Raw genomic sequence first — 25786 nt, forward strand, 5'->3', positions numbered from 1 at the left:
AGCAGTTTGTTTAGCTGAACTCTATCCTCCACTTCTTCTAGTAAATAATTTTATAAAATTTTGCAGTGATCCGAAGACTGGATTATGTAGCAGAAAACGATCGATTCGACGAAGAAATCTGATCGATCATGGTTTCATCAGTGATATTTTCATAGTCGAGTTTCTTTTCATTGATTTCAAATACTTGGTTAAAGTTATTTGAACGTAATCATCGAAACGCTTGACCACGATTAATATTAAGTAAGTGAAAACTCATGGGTTAGGTATTATTTTCGAAATCAATTTTAACATTTCATTAAGAAATTGAAAAAGAAACAATAATGACGTTAATATGAAGGATGCATCCGGTTCAAGTTTGTTTCACGTACAGTAATGACTTTTGCACCGTGTTATCAGTTTCGTATTCTAACTGTCTATTCTGGTCTTCGCAAGACACAAGAAATAGTAAATAGAATAATATAAACATCTAGTATATATTTATTTTTTTGGAAAATACGTAAAAAAATCAACACAGAAGATTGTTCGTTTTCTGGGAGTAAATATTTTGATAACCAAAAATCTTTTTCAAGGTTATCGATATTTTTTTAATGGAATGGTATATTTTCATCAGAGTTGGGCAAAATGTAATCTGATTGGATTTATTACGATATAAATACATATAATCAGACTGTTATCGCACTATAAACATATGGTACTTACTGTTTAAGTACGATGCAATTATAATCATAAGTTTTTAAAGCGTGTAATATTTGTTTAATTATCATGTAATTGTCATGTGAGTACAATGCAATTACAGTGTGATTACATGTAACTGTATCATGACAAATGTAATCTAATTACATTTTGTTCAATTCTGATTTGTATTAATGCAGTCACGTAGCTCATAAAGAAATCTTCTGTAATAAAGAAGAAATTAAGTGAAATTTTATTTATTAAGAAAATTTTGTTTTGATAAATAATTAATCCTTTACCAAAATAGTATCTTACTATGCCTCTAATAGATTTAATGTATAGACGTATTTATTAATATATATATATATATTTTATGTGGAAATTATACAAATGTATTACTATTATTAATATTTATAAATTTTGTATAATATCTATAAAAAGTCCATAGTCGGCTATCAAAAATTCTTCCTGCCTAAGCTTGTTATTCAAAATGATTACTGCATACCTTTGATTAGGGTCTTTTTATAAAATCCTGTTCTCCACAGCTGATGGCCTAAGGAAACAGGTCTTCGCGATACGTAGAGACCGCCCAAATTTCCTAACTCCAAATCCATTGGTCCATTCATGAATCCAATTCTCAAAGGACATCAGAGGGAGTGGTTTGTTTCGATTAGAATGCCAGAACTGAAACTTGCGAATTTGAACATTTCAGTGAGTCACTGTAATGTGGAAAAACCGTATTTACGTATTAATAGTACGTAAATTATTATGAATACTTCAGATAAAACTGGTGAAAATTCCTTTTTCACTGTGTTAATGAAACACATCTTTCATATACAGTAATTATAAATCATTAGGGACACATTATGGTTTTATATTTAATTTATTATCTTAAATATATCCTTATGTGACACATAGACTGGCCTTCAACCAACTTTGGATTTGTTAAATTAACCTCTTTATTCGACATTATCGTACAAGAACTATTTTACACTGTTAGGAAAAGAAATCTTCTTTTTGCTATTTATCTTGTTTCATCTTTTCACGAGCTTCGATGATTACTGTTTCCTATTAGTAATACAAATCTTTTTTTAGTACCTTATAAATTTTCTTTTATCTTGTTTCACATTTCCACGAGTCTTGACTAATTACTACAATTAAGTTATAAACGTGACTAAATCCAAAACATTTTATTCATGTTTATTTTGTAAACTTGTACGGGCAAGTTTACAGTGAATTACAATGTCTACTTTTAGCAGAAGTGGGTCAGCGAATTAATATTGTTTCGTCATGACATGAGGTTTAATCCGTTAATTGTCCTTGTCTCAATTTTGTGACTACAATGTTAAGTCGAATAATATGGAAAACTATTTACGGTAAATTTGGCGAATATGGCCATCGTCCCTATGTATTTTTATGAAAAGAAATTTACATTAGATGAACCGAATGGGTATCGTTATCGATAAACAGGTGTTGGAGGTGCAAATGTCTAGGCTGGAGTTTAGTGCTTTGAAAATATAGAAATTAAATTAATTAAATAGAAAAATACACAATTTCAATTGTGTTAACATTGTGGGCACATATTTTATTTTTCAATAGAACGGTGTAAGTGTTCATAAATCAACATCCGTGGAAAACTACTTTAAATAACAAAATATTAAGATTTTAGAATGACCAACAAGATCGTGATTTGAAGTCGTTCAAAAAATTATTAGGCACATTTAATAAAATCTGTATATAACAAGGAACAATTTCATACTATCGAAGAATTAAAAAGGTGCATTCAACAAAATGGAAGACGTTATGCAAAATGAAAATAAAGACTCAAGATATTAAATGTATAAGTATTTTAAAAAAGACGTGCCATATTTTCCAATTTACAATTCTTTTTCAATGTTGCAGAATAAAATCTTTCATTTTGGTAATAAATATACTAAAATATACTAAAATCGTGAAAGCAATATAATAGGTAGCTTTACAAGTTTTAAAAAATTATTTACATTTTTAGTAAATTCAATAAACACTATAAGTTACATAAATACTATTGTGAGTTGGTTTGTCTGTTTGTTGGAGGAGGGGGCGCAAAGAATGGGGCCGCTTCTCCGACTACGCTTTTACTTCATAATAACGCACACACATAAAATATATATTGTATATAAACCTTCTTTAGGCAGATGAAAACGTTCGAACATACGCATAAAAATTGACCCATCTATATTCGTTTACGATACATGTAACCAATTTGTAACAGAACAGTAACATATTCTTGTCTATTGGTTAATTGTTTTCAGTAAATTTTTGTTAAATTTATTCTTAGTTGTTCATTTTTGTACTGAACGTTTGAGATAGAATTGAACGATACCCATATCGCAAGCATTTACTTTTGTTGACATTTTGAATTAATTCTTTCTAGAATTCGGTAATTAAATTTTATTTCCAATAAATAAGTTTTTCATTTTTGAATTCAGCGTATGAACTTACATGGGAAAATGTTTAAAAAATTCATGTTTATGATGATCATATTCGTTATATTTTTCTTATTTACAGGTTTGTTAATAGTGTTTTTAACTTAACTTACTTATTAGCGACGATCAACAATTACTCAGTGCGAAGGAGCTGCGCACGTTGTCCAATCATTCGATCGTTTATGTCTTCTATCTTCAAATCAGCGATTAATCGTTAGTCTCTTTGGTTACATGAACCTACTAGGCATACCTCTTCCACCGTGTAAATGGGACACACCTTTTACGTACAATAATTCTAGATCATCGGTGTGATTAGTGCGTCCCATTAGGGGGACACTACGATTCTTTGGAATAGCTAATGACCGATTATCCTAAGTTGATTTCATTACCTTGGTAATTTTTCCATCTCGCTTATGCGGAATCTGTTATTGCCATTTGATCGACCGTTTTTGCAATCAGATATCAGATTTTTCTCGAACTCGTTGCTTCCATTTCTTGAGTACTCCATTCTCGCGTGAACATCCACTCTCATACCAGTGGTACATGTATTGCTTTTATGCACTTAATCATCGGGATAATTATTTACTTCCGTAGATTCATTATTAATTCGACGTTGATACTCTTTTATTTTTTTCTTGTCGTAGGATGTTAACTTCAGGCCTGATGAACAAAACGTGAGTCTTAAAAATAACAGTAACCAACCGGTTATTAATGTAAAGATTGATTCGTTTGAATTTGCAAGCGAATGAACCTTGGGAGTGACGTTGAATCGAAGAAAATATGAATGTCAACGAATTTCAAATGTCAAGATCGTTTACATTTTTCAAACGAAATCTGTATATATACAATATATATATATATGTATAGACACGTTTTATTTCCAAATTTTATTACGCTAAGCGTGATTAAACTTTTATTACTATGTTTTTCTATCCCTATTAAAAGAAACTTAAATGACAAAATTCTTGACATTAGTTGACGAAATGTGTATCTTGAAATCTTTCAATCATGTGGTTTCCTCGATTCCACGTATATTGCAAAATAAATGAATGTATGGATTAAGACAGTTCACTGTTTGTATGAAGGGGGAGGGGGGAGGTGTATCGCGATATCGTGGATGTTTTAATGATTTTTTTTGTGCTAGTAATTTGTCAACGTCGAACCGATCTAATTATTTTTGCTATTAAATCAGGCCACGTTAACCACTTTGTCGAGTTTGCCATAATCTTTATACGCATTGAAAGAATCATTGTGTTCAAATTAAAAATGCAAAATAGTAATAATATTACCTGCAAGGCATATGTGACTGTCGAAGGAACAAATACTCCCACACTCGCTGTCTTCTTCAGAATCTTTTTTCACAATCTTCTTCTTTCTAATCTTTTTGCGTCTCAATCTTTTCCGTGTTCCTTTATCGTTGACACTTTTCTTTGTTTCACTTTTCGTTGTTTTTTTTTCTGTACTTTGGTCCTCTGCTTCGCTTTCAGTTACTTTTTCGTCTGTCTTCTGGTCTTCAGTCTGGTCCTCTGCTTCGCCTTTCGTTACTTCTTCGACTGTCTTCTGGTCCTCTGCATCGCTTTTCGTTACTTCTTCGTCTATCTTCTGGTCCTCAGTCTTTTCTTCTTTCGTTTCTTCGTCTTCCTTGGTCTTTTCATCATCTTTCAACAGTTTCTTTGCAACTGGTTTCCTTCTATTTCGACTTCTTGGTGCCCGTCTTCGTGGTGTTCCTACAGAAACACGCAATAAGAGCAAATATAATCGTTAATCGTATGACCTTACAAAACAGTTTCTAGTATTGCAACGAATGAGTTTTTACTTGCGTTCACAAACTCAGTACATAATTTATAGATTGTACTCTTGTGTTCTCAAACCACCTGTATCATTATCTTTTCAAAGAAAAGCAAAGAATTAAGGAAAACCAGGAAATAATTTTTTTCCAACGCCTCGACATCAAGGATCTACTAATGGTATAAACTAATTCTAGTAAATAAGAAATCTATCTAATAATACCTTTTTCATTTATACATTTAAACGTTTCATTATCTACGTACTTTTATTTCGTGAGCCTGTATAAGTAATTTATATGAATATAATATAAATATTGTCTTTCTTATTTGTGTTGTAAGATTGCACATAAGATAATGGTTTAAACTATGTCATAAGGAATTTAATTACAACAGTTGCTTTATCTACTTCGTTATAATTTCATGTAAATATTATAATATACTTTATATAAATGCATTATAAATAAAATTCTAATATGTGTGACAGCTATTTATATTTCTGCAAGCATTGTACTTGAATTTTGTTTACAATGCTGTCACTGTTATGAGGTTAAAGGATCAGTTGACTAAGAATTGGAATCGAAAAGCTATTTTTCCAAAGAGTTTACTTGTGGTACTCGCAGCTTCTAATGCAATGTCCGTTATTGACGCGCTATCTTCCAGACAAGCAATATGACGTGGATTAAGAAATCGTTCTCTAACTTCTATCGGTGGTCGTATAGTTTTTAACACTATCTCTGTCAGTGAAATGCGTTTAAGCACGTACGTTGCTCGTGTGCTCGGCTTTCTGATTCTAAATTTCTTTTTGCATTTACGAAAAGTGGCTTTCAATTTAGTTTTCGGTACATTGTTTTCTTCGTTCTCTTCGATGCAATCAGCTATCGAGTCCCTGCGTTTTATTTTCTTCTCTTTCTTGACAGCTTGTTTCGATTTTTTAGATTGTTCTCGCTTCCATTGTCTGTATTTTCGGCATTCTGGTCGATGAAACATATTTTGCAGTATACGAGTAACAGTATACAAGGCTAATTAAAACATTATGAATGAAAAGGTTTTTAGGTTCTATGGATTAACATTATAATTAAATTTCGGCGTTACTTGTTGCATTTTTATGTCAAATACATATCGAATTTTGAAGATATGCTTTTTTAAGGTTAAAGTTGAACAGTTACATCGCGTCGACTGTATGAATTTTGTTGCAAAGATGAAAAGTGATTTTTATCGTTTGTTTCTCGGGCAAACATCATGCAAGTACCTCTACATGCAAATTAACTCGCATTTCATATCGTATTTTCCATCGTTCCGGTAGAGTTACTAAACCTTCCAAAATTTTAAGTGATCCGAACATGAAAATAATCTTTCCAGAAATGAAAATTCTGTTGTATTTCGATGACAAGTAATCAGAATAAATAATCTTTACAAGTGCAAAATTTTAAATACAGTTTTAAACAAATATTTTACCAAAAATGTAGGTTAATTGAAAATGTTCTAAGCTCGAACGTTCCATTCAAATTAATTAAAAACATAAAATAACGCGATAAAATGGATAGAGGAAAATTGCCGGTTGAAATTGATCGGGAAAAGAGACAATTATTTAAAGAGAAACTGATTCAACTCGCGGAATGCGATGAAATCGTTTCTTCCGACACCGTGAATGCTATTGGTCGGGTAACCGAAGATGTGCGAGCGGCCGATGACAATGCTCCGAGCAGTGACGAACTCGACGAAGATCTCGAGGATCAGTACAAAGACTTAAATTTCTTCCTCGAGCTACCAAACGATACGTACTCGTTGACTGAAATCAGACCAGAGCTCCCGACGTGTGTTAGATATGGTGTCCGTTCAGGATTGACTCATATCAATATGCCTAAATTTTCACCTTTGTCCAGAGGCCATCAGGTAAACAAAATTCTGTTACGTGTTCTTTAAGACTTTCAAGATTTTTGTCTGTTGCTAAAAGTTATTCGAATGCCCCATCCCGGAAAATAGAATTTAACGTTGTTATCATATCATAGCCTTGAGATCTGCTCTTCAAGACATTCTAGAGTTAACTTGTTCGCTAGATACATACAAACTGAACTGCACAGGAGCAAGGAGAGTTGGTCGCTTTGTCTATTTTCCGCCAGAATAACCCACTTCTAGCTTCTCAGCAGTCACAATACATTTTCGTTCTATTCATGGTTAACATTCTCAGCTTATGGCTACGCCAATGTCGTTCAATATGGTTCTATCCTACTCTGCTTCGACACATTTGCGTCATTTGTCACGCAACTGCAGTTGTGATAGACTGAACCAATAATAACAATGCGCGTGAGGACAGGGCGTGGTAATTACTCTACGGCCGATCAGCGCGACAAGCCAACAAGTCATCTCTCTATGGTACTGATCCAAAGCACTTGAAAGTAGCAGTTAAGTTCCTTGATTCGGAAATTGACATTCCCCAATAAGCAAGATGAAACAAACGCTACCCTTTAATGTTCTTTACTTCACAAATGCGCAAAAACGCAATCATAATCTCGTTAGCCTCAACGCTGTTATCTATCGTTTCAAATAATAGGGTGGAGCAACAGCTATAGCAGCTTTCGCGACAACAACAGTCTTCAAGTCCCGTTGTTGGAATGAGGCAGTCATCGATCAGATCATCGAGGACGGAGATACGTTCTATTGCGAATCGTACAAGGAAATAAACACCGACGATCGACGTCTACTGTCTATATTGGATCTACAGAGGACGCTCTGCGTTCAGCACAAGCTTACGGTGAACGTCAGCATAGAGGATGCCGCATACGCAGGCACGTTTCGTTCCACGGAACCGACGGAATTGCATCTGGTGAAGGCGTTGGATCTGTTCTTCAAACGCAACAGCGCTGGGATTTTGTGTTCGTCGGTGCTCTACATAGCGATCTGGAAGGACACGAGGTACTTCAACATATTCGATGGCCAGCCCAGAACGGAGAACTGCGAACCTGCTTCGGACGAAGTCAGTGGAACCGCGAAACTGTTTCTCGTGAAGGATTTGATAGGAGTCCTTTTCATCATTCTTGAAAAGAGCAACGTTCAGAACGAGCCGTTCGTTCTTCACGCGATAGCCATCAGCGGTGTGGAACATTATACTCAGCCGATCGACACAGACGTGACAGAAAGCGCTTATAGCAAACCACTAAGACGACCAAGTGGTTACAAAGTGCAAGAAAAGTATCGAGCCGTAGTGCAGGGCTCTTATCATATGATGCATCCGTTGGTTCCCGATCTTCTTCGCGGTCGAACTCACATGGTCATAGCTCTGGCTGCTCTGGTTTACTCGCGCCTGGTGAACGCTAACAAATGGACGAGCGCTTTGGTCGATCTAATTTTCAATCAGTCCAACATCTACTTCGTCGATCTGGTTCGAGTTCTCGACAAGGATCTCAAAGACGAAGAGTTCGAATTGAAGTTGGACGACGCAATGGGCGACGTCATACTCGGTGTTTACTCCGCAAAAGTGAAGATTCGGACGAACGTCGTACCCGGTTACGGGCAAAAGAGGGGAAAGCTTAGCTTTGATAGCGGGATACGCGAGTTCTTCGATACCCAGGTGTGCGGGCTACTCGAGATCAAAGGGATTTACTACGCCATTTGGAGACACGACGACACGTATTACTTCATGGACCCTTACGCTTGCGACGACGAAGGCTTCAGGTCCGGGACAGCCGAGCTGGACAAGACGGACAAGCCTGGAGAGTCGGCTTGCGTAACAATGAACAGCTCGATCAACCAAGTGATAGAGACCATTATGGAGAACACAGGTAGCAGGGAAAGAGATCCTTTTATAATACACGGTGTTCGTGTTCTCTATGTGAAAACTGGAACCACGCCTGGTGGCCCTTTGGAGAAAGTGATCTATCGGGAGAAAGGCACTAATCGTAGACCCCAAGCGCCACCAGCAGTGTTGCCACCCGCTTGGGAGATTTGGGGAAGGCCCGATACGGACGAAGTTGTCGACATGAAGCCAAGAATACGCCCGGAGATGGATAAAATGCGGGACGTTGCGGTTCAAGCTCCTCCTTTGATGAGAGACGCGGATTCGTACATGATGACGGAAGATGAGCCGACTACCTACGTGATTCTACCGCCTGAAGAAGAGAAGTTACCGGAAGAAGTACCTGGTGAAGAAGAGGAAGAGGAGGAGGACATGACTGCCCTGGAGAAATGGCGGGAAGACGAGGAAGAATTTCTTGGCGAGGAGGAAGAGGAAAGAACCGAAGATGTGGTTGAAGAAAAAGAAGAACCGATGGTAAAGATCGTCAAGGGTTACAAAGTGATAAATCCTCATCGTTTGGTTGTTCAAGGCACCAAGAGCTGCTTGGACGATGGTTTCGAAATACGATCGAGAGGTAAGCAAGGATTGATTGCAGCGCTCGTAGTCCTTGCTTACAGAAGACTGAAGGATCCCAGGCAATGGCGAAACATAGATATCGATCAGTTGATCGACGTTAGTGATAAAACATACGGTGAGATTATAGAATGGATTCGTCAAGGTAGTCCTGAAATTGTTGAGAAAAAGGAGATACTGGGAGAGGTAGAAGAAGAGGAGGACATAGAGGAAGGGGAAGAGGAAGAGGAGAAACCATTGCTGCCAATACCGAGTCACTTGGATTTGACGATGTTGCCGGTTAGATTGAAATTCGGCGAGGATGATGTGTTTTATAAGACGAAGATGAGAATCATTCAGGGAGAGGCTACTCCTCTAGCAAATCTCGCGGAGGCTCTCGAATGCTATTTCAAACGGTATTCCGACTTGGTGTTGGAAAACAAGAGACTGATGTACGGTATTTGGAAAGAGAATACCTGTTTCTTCCTGTTCAATCCTTATGGTAGCGATGAAGAAGGTTGGCGTCTTCGGAACTATCCAGCTTCGTTCACTGTGGCGGCCAGTCTGAACGAGCTGGTCGATCTTTTGTACGGCGTGATAGAGTTCAACGATCCAACTTTTATCATTCATTTCGTGGCAGTGGACTCGATACAGCCTGGAAAATATGCAGCCGACCCTGACGCAATAGTGATGCCGGATGACACAACCATCGAACAATTTAAAACGAGATTTCTACCGATCACCGACGACGATTTGGAGATATTGAAGGCTGAATTGGAAGCCGAGAAGAAAGTTGAGGAAGAAGTAGAAGAGGTCGATATAGACGTTATGGATGTCGACGAAGAAGAGGAGGAAGAAGAAGAGGAGGAAGAGGAAGAAAGAAGAGCGCGTACTAGATTAATAGAAGAAGAAGAGACACCAATAATCGATCCCTTGCTCGAAATTAGGGAACAGGATCAACCCGATGCGCCTTATCGTCTGAATTTAGTTTTGCTCACAGCTGGTTTGAAGATTCCCGAGAAAAGCGAAGAGGAAATGCAGCGTATCCACGAACAAGCGGCTCTTGAAAAATTAAAATACGATCATCCGCCTCCGTACGTCATGCCGTCGAACAAAACCTTGCTGAAACTTCTCGAAGCAAAACGAGCCAAGAGATCCATCCCTTCCTTAGTGTCGAGATTCTCCATCGATTCTAGATTAGACGTGAAAAAGAAAGGCGGCTTCTCGTCGATGCTGCTGGCCAGATCGACTCTGATGATGCCAGAAACAGGGGAGGAAGAGAAACCTTCGAAGAAGATCAAGCTATCTCCAAAGAGATACCTGTACTCGAGACTTCTACCGATTTGTTTGATGCCTCTGAGGGCAATCAATGATTTGTATATTCAACATGACGATCCAAATAAAGCTCTCCGAGAACAGGAAGAGGACGAGGAAGCTCGGAAGAAGCGCGACGAATTAGTTCGCGAGGATGTACCGGAAGTACCCATTGGCGTTCGCATTCGACCAGCGTTAATACCGCTCGGACCAATTATTAGAACACCTATACCCGAGAAGAAAGTGATCACTTGTCTTGAAAAGAAGAAACGGAAGTGCATGTTGGCCAAAGCAGACGTGGGTGATTTTCTGACAGAAAAGATTCTTTGCAACACGGAGGATTTGTTGCTGGAATTGTTTTTCCCAGATTTTAAAGTGAAAGATCAGGTTCGTAATATCTCACGAAGTATCGTTGTACCTAGTGTTGCAATGGAAATTAAGAATAAAATGTTTCCATGATAGTTACAATTGAAAGAGAACAACGTGGGTGCTAAAAAGAAGAGTTTGAACAAAGGAGTAGCGGATTCTGAGGTGACGACAATTAAAACGAGAATTTCGAGGCAAAAGAAAAAACATCCGGGGGAGCAAGTTGGTTTAAAAGTGAGCTCAATAATTTGTAATAAAGTCAATTAACTTTTTATTTTTACTTCTGTGGATTGAACATTGAAAAGTTCATTTTTTGAGTATCTCATGAAAACCATTTCCCTAACTGCAGCACCTAATTATGAATCTATTTTTATCTCTATCTCTTACATCCATAATTTTTAATCTTTTCGAGGTAAAGAACATTTCATTATAAGAAAAACTTGATATAAAACTAACAATAGAATATGCACGAACATACCTTTCTCTTTTACGCTACAATTCGTATTATATGTAGTTTCCTAGCTAGCACGCTATTTTCATCATTTCACAGAAATTTCATAACAAGTTCGTTAAACATCGATTTAAAATCACTGCCTTGCTGTAATATATTTTGCTATTACCATCGACAACCCATAAAACATTGAAATTTACATAAGGTACTATAATTTCAGAGAACCGTAAAAGTAGTAGAAAGGCAAATATTTCTTCTCTCGTCGAACCTTTATTTCGTTCTTGTCTGAACTGTTCTCCAACTGTACTGCATTATTTCACCTAAAAACATGGCAGTATTATAATAAAAAAAAGCAATTAACGAGCATGAGATTACTTTCACTTTTGTGTGTCGATTAGGTATTGCAACTCGATAAACATTACGTTACTTTGTGCACTGAATGTTAACTAATTGAAATATATGAATTCCTATTTTCATCCGAAGGTCACTGACGAAGGAATTCGATTGCTCTCTGGTAATTTGTGCCTTGAGAACCGTAACCAAAACGAAGCTTGTCATTTCAAGTCCTGCTTATTTTCGGCTTTGTTATGCATTCTGGCGAAGATCAAGATGGATCCAGATCACTTTTGCACCAGCACGCTGGACCAATTTATCTTTCTCGGGGATAAAATTTATCAACAAACCGGCAAGCTCCGCTACAAACCGCATCGATGGTTCCATCGCATCGAGATTCTCGACACGATTTATAACGTGATCATGAAACAAAATCTTTACGCTGACCCCGAAAGCTCTATGAACGACGATCTGGAGCTCATAATGGAGACGTTCTTCGAAAAGAACCAGACTGGAATAATCGTGTTCTCCAATTGTTCATACGCCTTTTGGACTTCAAACGGTAGGTACTATCTGTTCGATCCTTACGCGTGCGACGAAAGCGGAAACGCGAACGAAGAGGGATACTGCTGCCTGATGGAGTTCTGTGATCTGAGATCCATGCTCGAGAAAATCCAAGCTAACGTCGGGGAGAACACGAAGAAACCGTATCGACTGTACACGATATCCATCGCTCATATGGAGTCGAGGAAACGTAGGAAGAAGAGAAGGAAGAAAACGGTCCGTTGCGAAGAAAAACCCGAGCAGGAAGTTCGCGTCGAGGAACTACCGGAAGTAGAGTTATCCAGCGAGTCGTCGGTATCGTTGATCGAGCTGTCCGATTGGGTAAAAGCAGAGTCGAAGATGAGTCTGTCTTACGACATGACGATCCCTGGTTTCGCTCCCATTAAACATTACGACGCTTCGATGCTCGACGTAATCGTTCTGGAGAACGAAATCACCACCCCGTTATTAGCGCCTTTCAAGAGGATCCCGATAAAATCGACGGAAGATATGGACGAGTTCGAAATAGTGAAATTGTTGGTCAGGAAGAAAACGTACGACAGAAGATTCAAGGCGCACACCGCGATCACGACTCCTCTGGATCTTTGCATCATGGCGTGGTCTTTGATCCACGATCCCATCACTTGGTCCGTAAGAACGGTGAGGGGACTGTTCGACGCTGCTCTCGATTACACTTTCGACAGTTTGTTGGCCGCCGAAGATTCGACCGTCAGCAACATGACTGACGGTCTCTTGCCTGAGTTCGAGATAGCCAATTACATTTTTAGAGTCCTATTCGTGCCCTTGCATTACGGAAATCTTTACGCTTTGGAAGGCTGGAACCTCTCGATGTCATTGCAAAAGATATTTGAGACACCGAGTTATACGGGCGCTATTATAGTTTGCGGCGACGTACACGTGGGCGTCACGAAGAAAGACGAGAACTATTTTGCTTGGTGGATAGTTAGAGGTACGAAGAACTTACGAATCGTTACTACTACGGACATGAAGGAATTCTTGAGACTGATTGTTAAGGAAATACATCAGCCAGAGGAAGTGATGTTTATGATTAGAGTGATCACAGTGTCCTATGCTCAGAAAGTGGATCCTGACTGTAGCGATACCAAAGGTCTTCACGAGCCTGTGGTACCGAGTACTTCTTTACCGGAAATTCACAAGATGCCAACCGAACCTTACGATCTCGAAGCAATTTTTAGGCCTACGATGCCAGACTCCAAGCCAATCTTTATATGTGGGACCGTTGGATTAAGTAACAGGGACTTCGTGATAGAGCCAAGAGTTAAAAGGTGTTATTTCGTCGCCATTTTAGCGGTGATGGTGAAAAGGGATATTATTCAGAGTCCAATGCCGGGAATGATAGACAAGATCCTGGAGGTCGCCGAGTCGGTGTACAGAGAATTTTCGGAACCCAAATTTCACACCGAACATATTCTGCGCAACGTGACTGTAATGAATAGAATCTTTGATTTGCGGGACTGCGCGTCGCCCATGGTAACGCTCACGGTGAACCCTCGGACACTGAGGAACGATTTCTACGTTCAGGTTAGCAGACTTATTGTAATTTATACGAAAGTACATGATGCAGACGTTGAAATATTTAGTCTTTAACTATTCAGTTCATTTATTAACGATTACACTGAATAGTTTTACAACACCTACTTTAATCACTAAATTCCTACACCACAAAATATATTAAATTTGTTTGTCCATTGCTGACAAGAAAAATATATATTTTTGATTGATAAGAAAATAATAATTGTGCATTTAATGATATGTGAATGGAAATTTATCTACTCTTATTTTTTTTAATTATCAACAATTTTATTAAATGTTTCCAATTGAGCAAGAAAACACACTATTATTTATACTGACTTTTTATCGATCTAAATCGTATCATTTAGATCAGAGTTTCATAACCTTTTCTCGTTTATAGTCTCCTCTCTAGTTTTATTCACCTCTGTAACTCTAATTCATCACGATTGAGCTGTTGCTGGTAAAAATAATAGTATACCAGTTGTTTATTTATGATACAATAATACGAAATATATAATGGAATACAAGAATACAAGAAATAATAAAATACAAAAATTTAATAACTTAACAAATATGTTTCCATAATATTGTGACTGTTTAGTGGGATATTTCTTAAAATATCTAGACGTTCACGAGTTTGTATTAGTTTGTATTAGATGAAAAATGATTATAATTAAATTCAACAAAATAAGTGGGAAATACGATAAAATATAATTATTCAATTTTATTACTAATTCTAAAATTTCTTTTAAGTCTTTTTAAACCTAGTTTATAACATAATGAGTACCAATTACATTTATTCTAAAATATTATTAAAACCAGAAAGTTGTTTTCTTACAAATCCTACACTTATCTCTAACAAGGTGGAGAAATTAAATTTTATATTTCTGTACAGAGAAGGCCAAATTTTAAACCAGCTTTTGCCTACAGCTTTGCTTATATGAATATTGATTTAAAAAATTCGTTAATAGATTCTAATTTATAAATGAATTTACGAATGAAACGTATATAAAAGTTAGTTTATGAATCAATCTAAAATTTGTGTTTGTTATTTCTGAATAAAATTTGCCCAATTCTGTGTATATACAGGGTGTTTGGCCACCCCTGGGAAAAATTTTAATGGTGGATTATAGAAGCCAAAATGAGACGAAAATCAATAATACCAATTTGTTGATGGAGGCTTCGTTAAAAAGTTATTAACAATTAAATTAAAAAATTTCAAATCGTTCTGGAAGAATTATTTTCGGTTGTGGGAATCAATTACAATCATTTTTGGTGGATACACATACCTCCGAAATCCTATCCACTTTCGAGAAAAAAATCGGGTAGGTGCTGAAATTTTTCGACGAAAAAAAAATTTTCAAATCATTCTAAAAAAATTATTTTCAGTTGCGGGGATCAATTACAATCATTTTTGGTGAATAGACATAGCCCTGAAATCTTGTGCATTTTCGAGAAAAAAAGTCAGTACGGGCGGAACTTTAAACGTTAAAAACTTTTTAACGAAGCCTCCATCAACAAATTGGTATTCTTGATATTCGTCTTATTTTGGCCTCTAGAATCCTCCATTAAAATTTTTTCCAGGGGTGGTCGAATAACCTGTATACATTTTTCAAATACTGAATGCATTAAAAAAGTCATCATCTTGCTAATCTTTCTAAACTGTTTCTGAATAATTTCAGTGCTCAAATGTAATCAGTAATAACGTCTTTGCAAAATATATTTTTATTTGTACATATATTGGTAATATTTTTTGTTGTCCACTGAAAACTTGTGATTTTCCAAGTGTTTACGTTTCTAACTCGCGGCCCTTGAGAAACATTGCGTGATCCCCTGGCGGCCATAACACCCCCGTTGAGAATTCCTGATCTAGATATCATAACTCAAATATGTAATTTATATTACGCTCACGAGAACACGTTTTTTTTTTAACGTTATCTTACATTTAGTAAACACACGAGATTTTTTAATTTCTTTTCTCTGTCTCCTTTTATTCTTCTTCCTTTTTGGTGTTTGTTCAACCAATATTTTAATATAATGACATTATATCTATACAAGGTGTTCGGCCACCCCTCAGAAAAATGTTAATGGCAGATTCTAGAGGCCAAAATAAGACGAAAATCAAGAATACTAATTTGTTGATGGAAGCTTCGTTAAACAGTTATTAACGTTTAAAGTCCCGCTCGTACTGAATTTTTTTCTCGAAAATGCGTAGGATTTCGGGGGTATGTCTATACACCAAAAATGATTATAATTAACCCCCGCAACTGAAAATAATTTTTCCAGAACGATTTGAAATTTTTTTTTTCACCGAAAAATTTAGGCACCTACAACCCCCCGTCGATTTTTCTTAAAAATTCGTTTTTCATTTTTAATAATTTTGTTTGACGTCCTGCAGAAAAGTTGTATAATACTTTTTTTTGCAAGTACCCGTGGACCCTGCTTCAGAAAAAAATTTCAATGAGATACTTTTACTATTGTAGGAGTTATGGCTGTTTGAAAATTGAACCAGTTTTAGGGGTTTTTTTTCACTTTACGGTGTCAAGAAACAACTTTTTCAATATTGTTAGAATTTCTACATATTCTTCACTAAAATACGCCTTGTTTGCATTTTGAAAAATTAATATCCTCCAATCCATTCAGGAGTTATGACATTTTAAAGATTCGCATTTTCAGGGAAGCATTTCTGGCCTCACATTAGATTTTCGGTAATGAATTATTTTTTCGAAAGTGCGTCGGAATTCGGGGTATGTTTATTCGCCAAAAATGCTTGTAATTTACCCCTGTAACTAAATATAATTTTTTAATTTCGTCTAAAAATTTCAGTACATACTCGAATTTTTTCTTCGAAAGTGGGTAGAATTTCAAGGGTATATGTATTCACCAAAAATGATTGTAATTGAGCCCCGCAACCAAAAATAATTTTTTCAGAACTATTTGAAATTTTTTAATTTAATTTTTTAATAACTTTTTAATAAAACCTCAGTCAATAAAAGATATTCTTGATTTTTGTCTGTGGCGCTGCTTCGTTGCGGTGTGGAAAACTCGTGAGAATCGTAGGACAGAAAAGAAAAGGAGGGGGCACGTTTCGTCTGGGCCTGCTAGTGGACTCATCAGTAAGGCTTCCTAGTAGGCCCTGTCTTGTTAGACGACTGGGATATTGGGAAGTTGTTCGTGGAGTGTATAGTCCCGGCCACAATAGAGGTCGTAAACTCGAGTGGGTGTCAAAGTTTACACGTTTCAGCTCCCGAAACAAGTGAATTGACAGAAATACAAGTAGCTAAGTGCCTTAGACCATAGTCAGGGCCGTACGAAGAAATATTTTATCTAGTGTCGCCATTTTTAAAAAGCCGTTTTTAGAGGTATCGTAACAGGTAAAGGTCTTACTCAAGTCTTTAATATTTTGATTTATCTGCTTATAATACATGCATCTAGAAAATGAAAAAAGGTAGTGCAGTTACGGACACAGAAAAACATTCAGAAAAGCACTTTCAAGCAAGATGTCATATACGGACCTAAATGTCGCAGCAGGAGTCGGTTCCAACCCTCAAGAGTTTAGTTTACGACCTCGCTATATTTTGGCCTGGACTATACCATTCTTCCACGAGAAGAAGGCACAGCGTGTTTACATCCCCACTCCTATTGCAGTCTGCTGACTCACAGGTATTGGTCGAAAGCAGTGACGAAAATCGGTGACAGCCAATCAACGGGCTGCAGCAAATGTGGGGATGTAAACACACTGTGCCTTCTTCGCGTGGAAGGACAATACATATACAAGGTGTTCGGCCACCCCTGGGAAAAATTTTAATGGGGCATTCTAGAGGCCAAAATAAGACGAAAATCAAGAATATCAATTTTTTGATGGAGGCTTCGTTAAAAAGTTATTAACAATTAAATTCAAAAATTTCAAATCGTTCTGGAAAAATTATTTTCGGTTGCGGGGGTCAATTACAATCATTTTTGGTGAATAGACATACCCCCGAAATCCTACCCACTTTCTAGAAAAAAATTCGAGAAGGTATGAAATTTTTCGACGGAAAAAAAAATTTCAAATCGTTTTGGAAAAATTATTTTTGGTTGCAGGGATCAATTGCAATTATTTTTGGTGAATAGACATATCCCCGAAATCCTGCGCATTTTCGAGAAAAAAGTTCAGTACGGGTGGAACTTCAAATGTTAATAACTTTTTAACGAAGCCTCAATCAACAAATTGGTATTCTTGATTTTCGTCTTATTTTGGCCTCTAGAATCCCCCATTAAAATTTTTCCCAGGTGTGGTCGAACACCCTGTATTGTATAGCAACCGAGGGGTCGATCGAGCGCTTGTGAAAGCGCGACTCCTCTTACGCCACACGTCTTATTTTGCCCTCTAGAATCTCCCATTAAAATTTTTCTCAGGGGTAGCCGAACACCCCTGCATACGTATATACATATACAGGGTGTTTATATTTTTAAAATACAAGAAAGAGTTCTAAAAGAAGATTATCTGTTTCGAGAATTTAAATAATATGGGATAATATATTTTCATTAATACAGTAATCTAACTCATGGAAAAATAAATTTAACTTGTAGACGTGTAGATTTGTAAATGACCTTGAATAATAAGTAGTCATGTTTTATATATTTGTATAATATTGTTACATAATTTTATGTCTCTATAATTTATAATATACCAAGCTTACGTGACTTAATAAATAAAAATATAACTAAATAAATAAATAACAAATCTGTTAATGAATAACATCTTATATCAGACAAGAAAACATTTGAAGAAATTTTTCAAGACGAACACGAGCGGAGTTATACATTTCACGAACTGTTGCTACGGCTTCTGGTACTCGAGAGGAACGAACGCGTACTATTATTTAGACCCGTACCAATGCAACGAGAGAGGAAGGAAAGTTCCAAACGGTGGCAAAGCTTGTCTCTGCATATTCCCAACCATTTGTCAAATGGTGAAGCACATGTGCTTTAATCAATTCGAAGATACTTCGGGATTCTTCGTTCATCGACTTCACGTGGACTCGATCAACGTGCCTCCGTTCAAAACCTTCAAAGAGGATCCGATGTGGTTGTATCTGGATTATCATTGGAACTTCAGACATGCGCCAGATATCGTGAAATCGAACGGTAAAAAGAAAAAGAAAAACGAACAAAATGAGAAAGAGAGCGTGAAGCAGTTTTGGAACAATTATGCCGTCGAGGTTTCCAATTTGATTTATTCGGTTTGGGGCACAATCGGTGCCTACGATTCCAGATTCGGCGATCGTGCTGGAAAGAACCAGGCTGCTATTTGCGTGGCTGTGCTAGCCATGCAATACCTCAGCCATCCATCTAGATGGGGTCCAGCCATCTTGGATTCAGCCGTGATATGCGGAGACTCTTATTACACGGAGAGTTTAAGAAGCGCGATTATAAGGTGTGCTAAACATTTCAACAGATTTAACCTGCAACCGTGCTTCAAGATCTTCCCACATTTGTGGACTATCGATTTCAAAGAGAACATCTGTGGCATTCTTTACGGTACGCGAAATAGAATGACTCTGGCTACCGCGTTGAACCAAGCGTTCGAAGAGTCGCCGAACGTTTTAATCGAGTGCAACAAAATCAATCTAGCCGCTTTAGCGGCCAAGGATGGGTTTTACGTTGCCGATCCCTGCTGGGTGGGTCCGCCTCTTTTCGATAAAGACCACGGGGCCGTCTACGTCCTTCGTTGTAGGAATATGAACTGCTTGGTTTATGCGGTCGTAAAGATGCTGAACACGAACCAGAGGCTCGACTTCCGTTTGACACCGATCGCATTCACGTTCGAGCAGGAAGACTTCGACGATGTGGATAGCAAGGTCCACGAGGTCAAGAAGAAAGTTCTATTGGAGCCTATACGAACTGCTCCAGGAAAGGCAGAGGACTTTGGCGCGACGATACCAGGAGCCCTGACTTCGCCTGACGAAGGTTCTTATTTGTTGTATAGCAAAAACATTACCGTGGGCATTAAGAAAGGTCACGAATTGGAGAATCCTGAACTACCTTCCGCTGCACCTGTGTTAGAGGAAGACAATAGGACCAGCGCTCTTGTTAGTACCACGTGGCACCTTAATCTGGGCCAAGCTGCTCCTTTGGAGAAGGTCGAGCCAGTGTTCGATCCTATGTCGATTCACCACGATCCAGAAAAGTGTGAGAAGCGTGTCGTCGACTCCTTCGAACCGTATCAGTCTGTGCCAATGTCGATTACAGATTTATTGGCTGCTTGCGACGATTATCCGAGAGTGATCGACTTTAAGAGCGAACGTACCACGATATCGAGGCCACTGGAATGCGCCGCTGCTCGTAGTTTCCTTACCGAAACCGCGCGCGAGGAATTCCGTTCGCGGACGGCGGACATGCGTCGCGACGTCTACAAGACTTACAAACACCGTTTGCCAAAACCACCAGCGCCACCTGTCAAACAGATATCCGAGACAGTCGAAACCGTTCGTACGATCGAGGAAAACGCAACAGACGCCGATGAAATGCGATATAATTCTCCAGAGACTGAGAAAGAAGTCACGGAAGACGAAACGATCACGGAAACGGAAGCTACGACTGAAGAGGCGACGGACGAGGATTGAGTAATTTTTGTAAAGTAGTCTTTTTGAAAGTTCACGTACATCGTTAGATCCATTTTGTGCTTTTTATTTTGATAAGAATGTAATTTTATAACTCTCTGGTTTGTAGTAAGTATTTGGAGCTATTTTAATTTTTTTATATTAAGTTTCATTTATTTAATATTGGAGTTATACGTTAAATTTTGTGGACATTTGGCTGCGTTTATGCTGTAGAGTAAAGAGTACATGTTTTGTGAAATTCAGAATGTATCAGAAATTAAATGTTCTACAGATGTGAAATTTATGTAATGTGTGTTTTGAACAATTAAATGACTTATGCCATTTTCAAAATTGGTAGCATATCCTAGTTGATGATTTACGATAATAACAGAGTAATGAAATAGTCAAAACAAAATATCTCATGTTGTTAGTATTGTAACAAAAGAAACAAATATACATACTGATCAAATTGTAATTTATTTGACAAAAAAACGTACAAATTAGTAAGAAATTTCAATAGTGGACGGCAATTAAGATTAAAATTAAAACTTTACAATAAAATTATATATAAGTAGTGAACATTATTTTATAAAGTTTATAGTACTACCGCGAAGATAATGACACAGAACTAAGCTTAATAACAATGGAAATCGTGAAGGTAATAGTAAAATGGGATACACTCGTAAAAAATTATAGAAATATTTGTAAATTGTATAAGCAATATTAATACGTCGCGTCTTAAATATCTAGAGACAACAACGTCAATGGCGGCACGCGCAACTAAAGATAGCATTCCTTCGCGTTTGTTGATCCTTAATGCACGATTCTTAGGAATCGTGGTATAAAAAAAAAAATACATAAATCTATATAATATACAGAGTATCCGGCCACCTCTGGAAAAAATTTTAATGGGAGATTCTAGAGACCACAATAAGATGAAAATCAATAATAGCAATTTCTTAATTGAGGTTTCGTTAAAAAGTTGTTAAAAAATTAAATTAAAAAATTTCCAATCATTCTAGAAAAATTATTTTCAGTTGCGGGGGTCAATTACAATCATTTTTGGCGAATAGACTTATCCTCCAAATCCTACGCGCTTTAGAGAAAAAAAGTTCCTTACCGAAAATCTAGTGTGAAGCCAGAAATGGTTTCCCAAAATTTCATGTGTATCTTTAAAACATCATAACTCCTGAACAGATTGGAGGATTTTAATGTTTCAAAAAGCAATCAACGCGTATTTTCATGAAGAATATGTAGAAATTCTAAAAATTTTGAAAAAGTTGCTCCCTAACCCCGTAAAATGAAAAAACCCCCATAAAAGTGGTTCAATTTTCAAATGGCCATAACTCCTACAATAGTGAATGTATTTGATTGAAATTTTCTTCTGAAGTAGAGTTCATGGATACCTACAAAAAAGTACTGAACAACTTTTGCGTACAGTGCTAACCAAATTTATTAAAAATCAAAAACGAATTTTTAAGAAAAATCGATACTGTAGGAAATTTTTTGACAAAATTAAAAACTTTCAAATCGTTCTGGAAAAATTATTTTCGGTTACGAGAGTCAGTTACAATCATTTTTTGTCAAGAGACATATCCCCAAAATCCTAGTCACTTTCAACACAAAAATTCGCCTCTGTTCGCAGATTGCCGTTCTACAGGCGGAACTTTAAACATTAATAACTTTTTAATGATGGCTCAATCAACAAATTAGTATTCTTGATTTTCGTCTTATTTTGGCCTTTAGAATCCTCCATTAAAATATTTCCTAGGGGTGGCTGAACACCCTGTATATTTTTCAAGCATTCGAAAATTCACAATATACAAAACACATTATACGCCATTTTAAAGCAGTTCGGATCGTTTTGTCTGATATGGTTTGAAGTACGATCGATCAAATTCAATAATCGAAGACGATTACTATAAATTTTCATTACAAAAGAAAAGATACAGAGTTGGAATTAAAATTTTATCTTGGGTTCTTAACATTTACCTGTATATCTTTAGTTGTTCAACTTTCATAAAATTCGACACATTTATATTTCGTTAGTTAAGTACCTTGTACGTATTCACAGCAGCTTATAGGAAGCGAATTTTTCAAGCAATTTTTAAACCAACAGCACGTACGATACAAACGTTACTTAGATTACATTAAATGTGCAGCAACAATATTAACAGTTGAATTTAAGTACGTGGAGTCGACTTTCTCTCGTGTTAGCGATATTAAAAAAAGCATCGCTGAATTTTTGATGCAATTATTTTTAAAGCAGTGATCGCCATATTGACATTTCCGCAAAGATAAAAGTTCTTGAGATTGCGTTTAAAATGAAACTAATTTCTTTGGAAATCTGAAAATTATTTCCGTATTTATAAATGGATTTTGAACATCGAGTATATGAATATTATCGATCACAATAACGACCACTTTGCTATAATAAGTTGATACCATTCAAAATAAACGTATTTGAAAACTCTCTATGGAACTCTTACACTGCTATAGATAGTTAAAACAGTTTGCTTCAAAATTTGCATCAAGTTCTGTGTACCTTGGCCTTTTATGGCTCCAAATGGCTCGTACACGAAAGAAACGATTAGGCTCTGTCGTTGCATTATAATGTACTTTCATGACAACGCGTTATATTTGCAGAGAGGTTACTCTACTTTCTGCTTGCTTAACTTTGAACATTAAGTCTTCCTCGTCTTTGTAAGCATTTGGCGCATATCAAAAGGCAAACTGTTAAGACTAATGGTTATGGTAACGCGAATTCATTTACCGGCATAAAGTTACTTCTGTGAAATTTGCAACGAACTAGCTGGTTGTGGGGTTCGTGATTTCCAAACTGTATATTCGTGGCAATTTCAGAAGTTAAGTTCCTTCGGTTCGTTCGACACTGTTGCGAATCTTAAACGTTTACCTAGAAAATCACTATATTAGAATATTCGCGTTTTTAGTCTCCTATGCATACCATAGAATTATTATTTTGATCATCTTGTGGTAAACCTTCGGACAATAATTTGATAGACGATACCTATTAAATCGTTTTTAATTTTTATTTCCTCGTATGAATAAACTTAAACATACTTGAAATTAAGTAACACGTAAGAAGTATTAAACTATAGTAAATCCATAAATCCTTTCCAGTCAAATGTAATCGTATGGTAAAACATATTTGTATAATTTACTTTCAACGTAATTTCTTTTTTATTTAGTACACCTTTTCAGATTTGATAAATTCGTTGTTCGTTGATTATTACTTTTAATTTTGCGATGTCTGACCATACGTTCACATTTGTTTAACGTTCTACGACTACTACGAATAAATTAAAACTCATCAATTTCAAATCAGCTGTCTAATGCTAACTGTCGCGTATAAAATATGAAACGAAACGTATTGAAACAATTCCTTATTTCTATCGTAAGACGTAAACGGAAAAGGATCGAATAATAAAACGCGCCAGCGAATGGCGGAAAGATAGTAGTTTAATTGGAGTAGCAACGTATCAATGGATCGTAGGAGCAATTATCGCGGACAATGAAGATTTATTCGTTGGGGGTTTCTTCTTCCGTCGCTGGTTTTGTGTATAAAATTTCAGCGTATTCTGTTTTGTCCTCGTTGAGACGACGGGGAGTAACACCTTGCTGTTGTTGCGTCAAGTCCAATTCCGCATAAACTATTCCACCCTCACCCGTGGTTGGATTAGATTTGTTCTCCTGTGCACTCGGTGCTGTGGTTTGGAGCTGTGAAATAAAAATTATCCAGTCAAGACACGCGATGAAATTAATCCTAATTTATTTCAATCTTGCATAATTATATTAGGACTTACAGTATCTTCTATTCGCAAAATTCAAACAATTTTATAGGAAATTTTACTTGACTAAAACGCGAAATATAAATCAGGGATTGAAACATGTTATGAAACTTTCATAATAAAAATTCTTACGTTATAAGTTTCAACGAGAACGGATGAAGAAAAGTTCTTAACGCAAGTTCTTACCACGCATTGAAATCACTGGAGCGAGGTTCGTATTAATGTTACGTTCATTATTTTACTGTACGAAACCTGGCCATATTATCGATTTGAAATTCTTGCTGATGATGTACAATATTGCCTATTGTAAATCCTGACTTTTTATCCTAAACATTTCTGTTTGAAGTTCAAGGATAAACTTTGTTCTGAACTTATGGAAGTAAAAACATTTATTACCTTTTCGTCATCGATTGTAACGACAGTTCTCATGGTGTCGGTGTCAGCACCAGACACTTTGTCCTTGTTACGTTTAAACAATCGAGTGAAGCTAATTTTCGATTTCTTTCTCCCTTGAGACGATCCATCCACTTCCGTTCTGGAGTAGCGGCCGGCGCTTTCTGTGTCACTTCTAGTCGATAAAAGTTAACTTGTTTTAGTATTTGCTTGATTTTTCAATACAATTTTCTGGACGATACACACTCAAAAACATAAATAGAATAGATAGAAGGGATTTAGTATATTCTAGGTAGGCAGAATGATCGATCAAGAATTTTATTTTTCATTAGGTCCAGATGAATAGTAAAAAATGTTTCAATTAAATTACATGAGATGGCACGTGTACGCAACTGGAACAATTTGAATAATTTCTAAATATTTGCTTTGACAGAAGCAGGTTGTAACAAATATCGAATTGAGAATATTGTAAGGAATAAATTGACCGTTGCATATTCATTTATATCGATCAATGTTGAAATCAATAATTACGAAATTATTCAACTTGTTTCAACTTGTTTCAACTGGGTGTCTTAGGCTGCATAAAACTTTTTGTATTTTGTTTGGCGCGGATTACATTAGGCGATGATAGAGAAAGAAATATGGAAACCGAGTAACACGAAACAGAGCGATTAGACGAATGATTGGAGCAACTCGATGATGAGGTGTTGCATATGGAAAGACTGACGTAGAATACTGTGCGACGAGATTATTTCAAACTGATTGTGGTATGTTCTTTTTTTCTCGCTTGCTTGTTGATTTATAGAAGTGTTAATGACTAGACGCTAAGAACAGACGTTTACGTATGAATAATACTTACTGCAGAGATTTAATCGAAGTTAATTTCTACCAATGTGTTTAGCTACTGGAGTGTCTCAGAAAATATTGCGCATTATTTGGTAAATGTTTCATTTTCCCCAAACCATTTATATTTACAATGGAAGTTACCCAGATAGGCAATTAGTTTAGAAAAATAACGATTGGAACTTATAGTACTTTACATCCCAATAACTGAAACGAGTTCTATTCGCCCGAAACATTTGATATCGACTAGAAAGATGGTGTCAAAGATCATAAGCAGCTCTGAAAGTGGATATAAATGACATATTTTTATAATCTTTTTTTACTTTT

The 25786-nt window shown here is 36.6% G+C and overlaps 3 protein-coding genes across 4 annotated transcripts in view; 1 reads left to right on the top strand and 2 right to left on the bottom strand.

Annotated features, from left to right (window-relative positions):
• LOC143340185 (scavenger receptor class B member 1) overlaps positions 1-3695 on the bottom strand; it is a 71208-nt gene extending 67513 nt beyond the window's left edge. Inside the window, exons 1-2 of one of the 2 annotated variants that reach the window (XM_076761849.1) lie at positions 3251-3695; positions 1178-1362 (exon numbers count right to left, since the gene is read on the bottom strand). In XM_076761849.1, the coding sequence (XP_076617964.1) occupies positions 1178-1298 (121 nt within the window). In that variant the 5' untranslated portion in view covers positions 1299-1362; positions 3251-3695. Of the gene's footprint in view, positions 1-1177; positions 1366-3250 lie in introns of those variants that run through there. The other variant, XM_076761850.1, reaches the window with a different exon arrangement.
• A 2765-nt stretch (positions 3696-6460) lies between these two features.
• The window catches only part of LOC143340597 (uncharacterized), a 37867-nt gene continuing 18541 nt past the window's right edge, over positions 6461-25786 (top strand). The window contains exons 1-6 of the mRNA XM_076762763.1: positions 6461-6817; positions 7476-9017; positions 9150-10970; positions 11046-11183; positions 11884-13839; positions 18585-20543. Coding sequence (XP_076618878.1) covers positions 6461-6817; positions 7476-9017; positions 9150-10970; positions 11046-11183; positions 11884-13839; positions 18585-20438 — 7668 coding nt within the window. The 3' untranslated portion in view covers positions 20439-20543. The remainder of the gene's footprint in view (positions 6818-7475; positions 9018-9149; positions 10971-11045; positions 11184-11883; positions 13840-18584; positions 20544-25786) is intronic.
• Fas3 (fasciclin 3) overlaps positions 20939-25786 on the bottom strand; it is a 179039-nt gene continuing 174191 nt past the window's right edge. Inside the window, exons 11-12 of the mRNA XM_076762764.1 lie at positions 24620-24791; positions 20939-24152 (exon numbers count right to left, since the gene is read on the bottom strand). Of these exons, the coding sequence (XP_076618879.1) occupies positions 23955-24152; positions 24620-24791 (370 nt within the window). The 3' untranslated portion in view covers positions 20939-23954. The remainder of the gene's footprint in view (positions 24153-24619; positions 24792-25786) is intronic.

Source organism: Colletes latitarsis, chromosome 3, assembly GCF_051014445.1.
Source record: "Colletes latitarsis isolate SP2378_abdomen chromosome 3, iyColLati1, whole genome shotgun sequence".
NCBI classification, from domain to species: Eukaryota; Metazoa; Arthropoda; class Insecta; order Hymenoptera; family Colletidae; genus Colletes; species Colletes latitarsis.